The following is a 9,711-nucleotide window of genomic DNA, read 5'->3' as shown; positions in this document are numbered from 1 at the left end:
ATATTAAAATTTTATTCAAACCAAATAATATATACATAGAAATCATCTAAAACAAACTCCCGGCATATGGCAGAAATGCAGCACCATGGTCGTACTATTGTGAAACAAGACTACCGCAAATGTTAAACCAAATATCAAATTTCCTAACGATGAAAAGCGCAAGCTAGAAGATTGTATCGACATCACCCTAACGCAAAAAAACCAATGTGTCTGCTATCAACCTCTAGAAAATTGTTGTTTTAAAACAGTTTTCAATAACTGCTCTATGTTACATCTGATTTAAATTTATTTGTACGACAATTTGACAAACTGAAAGTTTGACCAGCCGAAGTGAAATACACTGGACAATGGCTAATAGTTGTTTTTTATAAAAAGCTTACTCACACTCACACAAGACGACATTTATAAACTATGACAATCGGTTGTTTCAACTTTTATGCTGTGTCTCCCTAAAGCATGAAACAGTGAAATCTATGTGAAGACAGTGTTTAACTCATTTAACTAACTAATCGCGAAATAAAACGAAGAAAAGTCATCGGCTCGAACAGAGTTGTTAATGAAGAAAGCTAAACAACACGCAAACACTTACATTCGTTAGAAGAAAAACCAAAACGTTAAACATACCGATTATCGATTTTATGAACGCTCACAAAAAAACACTGGAATACCTTCATGCACATTTATAACGCAACTTATAACTGACCTTTCCCTCGAAGACAGAAGCTAACTGTTACTTCTCTCATCGAACAAAGAGAAAACGAAAAGATTAGTCAGAGAAACAACACAACAAGTTGATAAACAAATCAGCAAAAGTTGAAACAATCGTGTTCACGCGCACGAGTCAAGCAAGCAATCCAGACAAGGTTGCAAGGCAAGTGGAGAGAAAGAGATATTGAACGAGAGAGTGTGTGTGAGAAAAGGAATGCAAGCATGAAAAAATATTGAAAACAATTAAGAAAAAAAAGTAATTCCTAATGTTGTTTGTTATAATCAAAAAATAAACTGTTACATAAATTATAAAAAAGTAATAACAAAAAACCGTAAGAAAGTAACTGGACAAAAGGAAAATGTTAAGAGTATAGAACTCATTTTGATATTAATAAACGAAGAACATAGCAAGCGGGCGAGCGATAGCAGCGCGCAGAAGCATGAACGAAGAAGAACTAATACGACTTTGGGTGTATGCGATAACACAGCGTAGAGAAAGAAAAACAAACTCGACGGTCGTAGTCAAGATGTTAGGAAACAGCGAAGGTGAAAAAATGATAAAGAAGCGAAACAGAAGACACATGCAAATAGAAAGCAAGTAAACAATTAAAACAAGAAAAAACAAACGAAGATAGAACACAAAAGAAAAACAAAAAAGCAAATGAAACAGGCGTAACAGGAGGAGAAAAACAAGCAGTGCTAGCAGGAGAAGAAACCCGTAATTTTAAGAATCAATAACGTGAGTTAACGAAAATATAAGATAATGATTTAAAGAAGATAGTGTTTTTTCGACAAACAAGTGTTTTACTATAAATATTAGCAACTCATCCGAAAATGATAACCTTAAAAATATCTCTTCACACAGAACTTACTGTCCGTTATTGAAAATGGTTTGGAATTTTATACAGTACCGTGATGAAATATTACACATGCGTTGAAATATTTCGAAACTATGTACACGAGAAACGTCAACTTACTATAAGATTACCTCAAAAATGTTACGACCTTGGTTGAATTGTCATTTATTTCTAACTTTGTCAAATGTAAATAAACATCTTACTTTAAAAGTGGCTTCCTTGCGTGTGGTAAACGGTGCATAAGAAATTGTGGAAATTCTAAAACATGTCTATCGAAATCGAATCGGCCGAGTAAGTGAGGATGAAAATTCATTGTACCGAATGTAGCAGGATTATAAGTAAATCCTTTCTTGCAGCGTAATCCGTCTAATTCAACAGTATTTGAAGGAATCCAACCTCCACAAAACATTGCAAACACTGCAGGAAGAGACCGGCGTTTCCCTCAATACCGTCGACAGTGTGGAAGGTTTTGTATCCGACATACACAATGGCCACTGGGACACAGTGTTGAAGGCAATTCAGTCGCTAAAGCTTCCTGACAAAAAGTTGATCGATCTGTACGAGCAAATCGTGTTGGAGCTAATAGAGCTACGCGAACTCGGTGCCGCCCGCTCCCTGCTTCGTCAGACGGATCCGATGATTATGCTTAAGCAACAGGAGGCCGAACGCTACATCCATCTGGAAAACATGCTCCAGAGAGCATATTTTGATCCCAGGGAAGCATATCCGGAGGGCTCAAGCAAGGAAAAGCGTCGCGCAGCAATTGCAACGGCACTCGCAGGGGAGGTATCTGTCGTACCATCGTCAAGGCTGCTTGCATTGCTGGGGCAGGCACTCAAATGGCAACAGCATCAAGGTTTATTGCCGCCCGGAACGACGATCGATTTGTTCCGCGGTAAGGCCGCGATCCGCGACCAGGAAGACGAATCGTACCCAACCCAGCTGGCACGTCAGATCAAGTTCGGTCAAAAGTCCCACGTCGAGTGCGCGCTGTTTTCACCCGACGGACAGTATCTCGTGACCGGCAGTGTGGACGGTTTCATCGAAGTGTGGAACTTTACCACAGGAAAAATACGTAAAGATTTAAAGTATCAGGCACAGGACAACTTCATGCTGATGGAACAAGCCATCACGTCGATGGCATTCTCGCGTGACTCGGAAATGTTGTCCACTGGTTCGCAGGATGGGCAGGTCAAGGTTTGGAAGCTGGTCACCGGCCAATGCTTGCGCAGGTTCGAAAAGGCGCACTCGAAGGGCGTTACATGCTTACACTTTTCCCGCGACAACAGCCAAATATTGACCTCTTCGTTCGATCACCTAATCAGATTGTACGGATTAAAGTCGGGCAAAATGCTCAAGGAGTTCCGGGGACACTCGTCGTTCGTCAATGAAGCCGCTTTCTCCCCCGACGGACACCACGTGCTGAGTGCGTCTTCGGACGGTACCGTCAAAGTGTGGTCCCTCAAGACAACGGAATGCATTTCGACGTTCAAAGCGCTTGGTACCCATCTGGCCGTTAACTCGGTGCTAATTTTACCGAAAAATCCGGAACATTTTGTCGTATGCAATCGATCGAATACGGTCGTCATTATGAACATGCAGGGACAGATCGTGCGATCTTTTTCTTCCGGTAAGCGCGAGGGCGGTGCGTTCATCTGTGCCACGATATCGCCACGTGGTGAGTTCATTTACTGCGTGGGTGAAGATTTGGTGTTGTACTGCTTTTCCGTAACGTCCGGCAAGCTGGAACGTACTCTGAACGTGCACGAGAAAGATGTCATCGGACTGACGCATCATCCGCACCAGAATCTTCTGGCTACGTATGGATGCGATGGCCTGTTGAAAATGTGGAAGCCATAAACCCAATCTTAGACGTATTTTCAGGCTAACAAAAAAGTAATTTGTAATCTTATAAATCTTAAATCCAATAAAAATACCAATTCAACGAGTGAACAAACAGATGGTGAGCCAAGCTTGGCGATTTATATTGCGCAGGAATCTTTAAAAATTTCAAAGTACATATGTTGACTACCAGAAAAATATGTTCCATATCTATTTCATTTGTCAACGAGTACGAGGCAAACCCTTAGCATGAATAATAAATGCAATCATTTATGCTGCAAGCCATTGCGGTATTGTCTGCACAGATGATAATTAAATTAAACTATCAAGCGTGACCCCAACGCCACTAATTATGTTTACTGACCTTATTATCAATTCATTCGCCTCTGCAAGTTTGCTTTTGTAGGAATTTCAGCACGTCCTGACGACGGGATAAAAGGTTTCAGCCGTCTGGAACGTCGTAAGACTGCACTGACTATGTGAAAAAACCCAATCCCTTCTTTTTAGATGAAAACATATTTAAATACATTTTCTCACCTTTTATGCCGGCCAGTCTGGCTACTTATTTTGGATGTCTATGAAATTATGATATATCCAAAACGTGAGGCGTTCCTTGAAGAGAATTTTTTAAACCATTCATAAAGTAAGTTTACACCAATTACCGTACTGTTGCAAAAGAAAGCAATCAGGTATAAAGTAAACACAGTAGAAAAAAAAACAGTACCGTATTCTGGAGGCAAACAAACGGCGTACCATCGTGCGAAGTCAGAAAAGACCTGCTCAGTATATTGAATCACCGAACGTCGGGTAACAAGAATGTCTAAATTAATTTGCGACCACATGCCCGGCCCAGGAAACACTGGCATGATGATGCCAACAAGTCCTGTCCCTGAAAGGAACCGTACCTCGGCCGAATACGAACACGGAACGTTATCAGGCGGGAAAAATGCTAAATGATGTTAGGATGTCGTTAAAATAAATAGATTTATGCTTGTAGCCGGAAAGGTATTTATTCTATCTGTTGCTTCATGGGACTAGTGCTGGAATGTTATTAGCTAAAAAGAATAGAAACATGCTGGTTCATTTAACTTCATTTTAAAGTCATACTTTTGACATAAACAGGGCCTAATGAAACTAGCAGTAAATGTTAATAAAGACCCAAATAGATGCTGAAATGATGCTGAAATGATGCTGAAATCTATGTGAAAGTTAAAGAGACAAAAAATACAGCTTGGATATTTCCGTGACGTTCTATCTTTTCCTTCCTTGTACGAATGGGAGCACTTGAAAAGGAAACGCGATGATTTTGCTTGCAAACAAACCGTAACTTTACCAGAACGCATAAACGGTGCATTGATGTGCTGCGAATGAAATGTTATAACATTCAATCATCGCCATGGGATTGGAATGCATTACGAAAACTTAAACGGAAAAACGTTTGATGTATTTTGATAATTTTTCTTTCTAATTGGTGCATTTTTAGTAAAATTTTGGGCTCATCATTAAATAAACAGGATAAAACATCATGTCTTTGCATCAAATCAATTTTAACTTTTTTTTATTTAGTCGGTAAACTCATATAACCTAATGGAGTGATTTATACTTCTTCTACTTTACTTACTTTTATAGCCTACAGGATAATTAAAGGAAATTCGGGTTTTTTTAACTGACCGATTTCATTTCTGCTTTCGAACATAAATGTGATATAGACAGGTGTAATCTGAAAATATTGTGATATGTTGAACGATGAGAAATACAGTATTAGGTCAAGGTAATTCAATCTTTCCCAACTTGTCACCCGATAAGCAATTTAAGGTTCCCTCACTTCATTCGGTTTAATGTTCAATGTATCAATTTGCTTTGAATCGAGTTTTGCAATGAATCAGAACGTCCCCACACTCTTTACGCGACCAATGCAATTTACAAGCAAATCAATTTATCGACACATTTCACCTCGTTCGGCGTAATTGAACGCTTTACCCCACGCTTCGTACTTTGGCTCGAACCGAATGCTCCATTAAAGGGTGCTTCGTTTTTTCCCTTCTATTTTCCACACGCTTTTCCGGCCATCGAAAACGATCCCCATTTAAATCGGCGTAAACAGATTGATTGCCGGCAGTGGAGCGCGAAATGGACCCACCAGTTGGACGATGGTACCCTTTTTTTCCTAAACAGAATGTATACCCTCACTGTTCCCGTGGCGAAAAACAAGATTAAATACGTCGGCGGGACGAACGACATGGCGGACAACTAAAAATAGATCATAATTTTCCGCACACCTCACGACCGTCCTGGTCGTACCTTCGTTGGTGGTCGCGGCCGTGGATACGTGTTCCCGTTAATTCGATTCGCCGAAATGGAGGCTTGTTGCTTGCCGGGCCACGGAGTAATGAAATCAACTCGTCCTTCCTCAAACACACTGACAGTTTTTTCGATGAGATGAAACGAAGGAACGTGCTCGCCCAACGAGAGGGCGGAGGGCAGGGGATGGCGATTTTACGTCTGGATCCGTGTCGTTTTCCATCTCGAGTGACCTGGCACGGGCGTGGGAAAACAACAGACATTGTTGACGGTAGCATGACACTGGCCGTGCTCATCGTATTCGCGCGAAAGCAGCAGCCGTTGGAAAACCTGTGCACACGCCAACCGACTAGTTGGCCTGCGTTACGCGCTGCATCCATGACAACCTCCCCCACCCGCCCACTCAATGAAAACAGTTTTCCGATGGGTTTTGACCGTGCTGCCATACGTACGGTTGAAAATTTACATTTGCCTTCCACTCGCAGTATGCCTCGTGTAAACACTAGAGCACGTCACTTTTCCGACTACCGCAACTCGACTGGACGCCGAAACCAGCCAGCTGAAGCCAGAAAAACATGATCCGCTAATGAAATTAAGTTGATTTTCCAGCCCCAACCGGCAGTGTTTTGTTTCTGCTTCGACGAAGGAAAAGTCTACTCGCGATTCATCTGGTTCGTCGGAAGCTTCTTGAAAGATTCCGCTCAAATTTATGAAATCCATTTCCCGCCACACGTGGAAATGATTTGTGTCGCCCGCGGTGAGGTTACACCCCCACCGGGTCGCTTGGTAACGTCGTTCCGTTTTGTACCTTGTTTGTTGGTCAAAATCCATTAGGTTGGAAAAGACAGATGAATTCAAGAAAACAACCTTCCAGCAGAAGACCGAATACTGGCAGGATATCAAATTGCAAACATAGACGATGTTTTGTTATGAAAACACTCAACTAGAATGGATTGAAGGTAATGAATTTTTGTGTGTAAACCACATCTTTGGCTACAAATGATAGTCGCACACAGAATCGGCTAATTTTAATACATACCGATAGAAGCCCAACAAGATGAAACGCAAATCGCATCAAATGGCAATACAGTAATAAGTTAATAGAAGTAAACACACTATCTTGCATTCTCTTACCTTACTAGTTTAAAGTGTTCTAATCCTCCCTTTAGGATGGAAGCTTTTATTACCCAAATTTATCCCTTGGATTTTTTGTCATCGTTCCTTAAATATATTGATTTTCCACAAACGATAACGATGGACATTGTCCACGTCCCATGCGGCTCACTCCAAGAGGAAATGTTCGTGTGTTGGATCATGTTTCCCTGTGCGAAACACGGCCTGAAGCTCGTAAATAATTTCACTAATAGATTCACTGGCCATCGCCGGCAAGGCCATCGCCAAAACAGCTGTCAAGCGCCAGATTATGCTTTTATCAGTGGAACAACTCCACGCCAAGCCCGCCGCTCGGAGCTTGCGGTTTTGGCGGATGTTTTTGGGGAATAAGTAGAATATCCGCTCGGCTCACCAGGTGGTTCCAGGGTTTTAGTAGGCCTTATGCACAACATAAACCGCGTGTCAGTAGCAGATGCTGGAAGTGTGCTCGTGCGAATTACCCACGCTATGGGGGATTCGGATGCTGGCCGCATTGAACCAGTTACTTCGAGTTAATGTCGACGAAACGGTCGGAAGTTGTGTACACAAATCCGTGAGTACTATCGTCTTTTGTGTAGAGCCGATTGAAAATCGGAATCCAAACACACATTCAGCCGGTTCAATGCACCTGGAAAGTGGTTTTCTATTTGAAGCGAAAATTCATGTTCGCGTGGGTAAAAGAACTGAAAGGTTGAACAACTAAAATTCGGCGCGTGTAAATAGCCTGTGTTAATCTACCCTAGACGTTTACCATAAAACGGGGAATTTGCTTAGTCCCCTCGCCAGTTTATGGTATTTGTATGTTCGATGTACGTCGCACTTTTACTTTGCTTCAAGGTCTTTTATCGCAGCTTCCGCGAGCGTCCATTGCCTTTGGCGTAGTTTGTCTTATCTTTCCCGAAAACGCCAAAAGGCACCTTCGGCGAGTCGTGCCACCACAAAGCTTCATCTAAAGTAGGCCAATATTTGCACTTGATTACTTGTTCAATCGGTACAGCTGGTAACACGGCGGAGTGCGAACGTCTGGAATAAATGCGACACGACATGCGTACGACTCTGCGGTTGGTGATAATCCTGCCGGAAATTTCCACGAGCAACAAAAAATCCAGCGTCAAAACAAAACCCTCGAAGTTTTTGTCGACTAGTAACCGTCTCTTCTCTGTCCCAGTGGAGTTTTACTTGAACATTGAAGTCATTATATTTTAAAAGTAACAAAAAAATGACTTAAACACAAAATGGTAAAGCCATAAGAAACATATTTCATAGCATTGTATTACGGCATTTCATCACTTATCGACCATTTCATTTTTCGGAGTTAGACATGTCTACTTGTAGTCACTGAAAAGAAGCGAGCCACTTTTGGAAAACGGATAAATAGCGTTAACATGTTTATTTGCGCAGCGCTGCGTTGACCGCAAAAAACACTCACGCCCCGTTCGATACATAAACTCGATACATTCAGCACACGTACACAGACACAAACACATCAATCATTCGATTTTTGTGGGGGTGGAGAGCGAAGGGTGCGCTTTCTTTTTTCAAACATATACAGAACTGCTTCGATTCCGATGATATGGTTGATGTTGCGAGGTGGACGCCTTAGGTGCGCTTTGAAGTTCCTTTGATTGGCACGAGGACACCGGCATTCCTTGGCCCATTCCATTGGAACCGCATAGCCGGGATGGCGGAAGACACGGGAAACCCCGCGCGGGAAACATGGCTATTTACAAACGAAAGTCCGGCTGGGTTTGAAGACGTGGGAAGAGCGGCGGGACATTGCATCCGGCCATTTTCGTTGGAGGTCCTAGAGCGAAGTGATGGCCTCTTCGCCCGCCCTTAGCTAGACCTTCTCGATCTCCGTCTGCTGGCTGGTGATGTTCGTGATCTCCGCCAGGTTGGTGCTGTCGCGCAGGGTTCGCTTGGAGCCGCGCGTGCTGTACCCGCGGTCCAGGTCGACGTCCCGCGAGCAGCACAGCTGCCGGAACACGCAGATGTAGCAGGCCAGCAGCGACGTCATCAGGATCGTGCCGATGATCACCGTGATGACCAGCAGCACGCTCACTTCGCCCTCCATGTCGCGTGCGCCGGCCGGGTACGATTTCGGCGCCACCTTTTCGCGTTGTTGGGTTTTCCGCCGGGTTCCGATGTGTTCGGGAAGCGGGTCGATTTTTCCCCCGTGCCGCTTTGGACGGTCGACAACGATAGTAGGCGCCACGCCGGTCGGCAGGTGGCCCACCAGCACAGCTCTCGATTTGTTTACGCGCCGACGTCTTTCGACGGAGTGCACCGCGTTTACGTTAACTGGAGTTTTGTTCCTCTTAGGCCGATGTTCGTTCGGAAAGGGGCACTTGTTGAGCTACGCGATCTCTTAGGCCATCTGGAAGTCGGGCAATAATCGCCATCGAATGTTAAGACGAAGTGTTTGGTGCCATTAAACCTACACCTGCATTCTTCTGAAAATAAAACAAAAGAAAGCGCTATATTAGTAAACGAAACGAATTTTTTAAACCATAAAAAAAAAATATAACGTCAAGCGTGATTTATACAAACAAACATTTTAAATAACCGTAATACGTATTTTCTTTGAAACCAAGTTCAATAGCTATTTCCTACACTATGTATAGAATTTAAAAGTATAACATGTTCCAAATTAAGAAAGCTCTAAATGCAAACCTATCCTTTAAAATCCGTGCTTGGCTGCCACCATTTGCTGGTTTTAGGGTAATGAATATGTGATAAATAAATAACTCCTTCGAGCACCTGAGGTTCGAAAGCAAAGGTCAACCCTGGAAAAGGGTTTTTGCGAACCAACAAATGAGGACCATTTTTCAGGTCGTTTCACTAATTAACT

General features: G+C 42.8%; 2 protein-coding genes across 2 annotated transcripts; one reads left to right on the top strand and one right to left on the bottom strand.

Moving 5' to 3' along the window:
* The first annotated feature begins 1,799 nt into the window (after positions 1 to 1,799).
* LOC131272073 (WD40 repeat-containing protein SMU1) lies at positions 1,800 to 4,007 on the top strand. The gene is made up of 2 exons (XM_058273691.1): positions 1,800 to 1,856; positions 1,922 to 4,007. Exons 1-2 carry the CDS (start codon positions 1,831 to 1,833, stop codon positions 3,423 to 3,425), a joined length of 1,530 nt encoding a protein of 509 aa, XP_058129674.1. The 5' UTR covers positions 1,800 to 1,830; the 3' UTR covers positions 3,426 to 4,007.
* Positions 4,008 to 8,264: 4,257 nt separating this feature from the next.
* LOC131258912 (uncharacterized) lies at positions 8,265 to 9,249 on the bottom strand. Its single transcript, XM_058260307.1, has one exon. It carries the CDS (start codon positions 8,932 to 8,934, stop codon positions 8,701 to 8,703), a length of 234 nt encoding a protein of 77 aa, XP_058116290.1. The 5' UTR covers positions 8,935 to 9,249; the 3' UTR covers positions 8,265 to 8,700.
* Between the last annotated feature and the right edge of the window lie 462 nt (positions 9,250 to 9,711).

Source organism: Anopheles coustani, chromosome 3 (assembly GCF_943734705.1).
Source record: "Anopheles coustani chromosome 3, idAnoCousDA_361_x.2, whole genome shotgun sequence".
In the NCBI taxonomy this organism is placed as follows: Eukaryota; Metazoa; Arthropoda; class Insecta; order Diptera; family Culicidae; genus Anopheles; species Anopheles coustani.
Note: the sequence above shows the minus strand (reverse complement) of the source record. Positions and strands in the feature narration are given on the sequence as shown.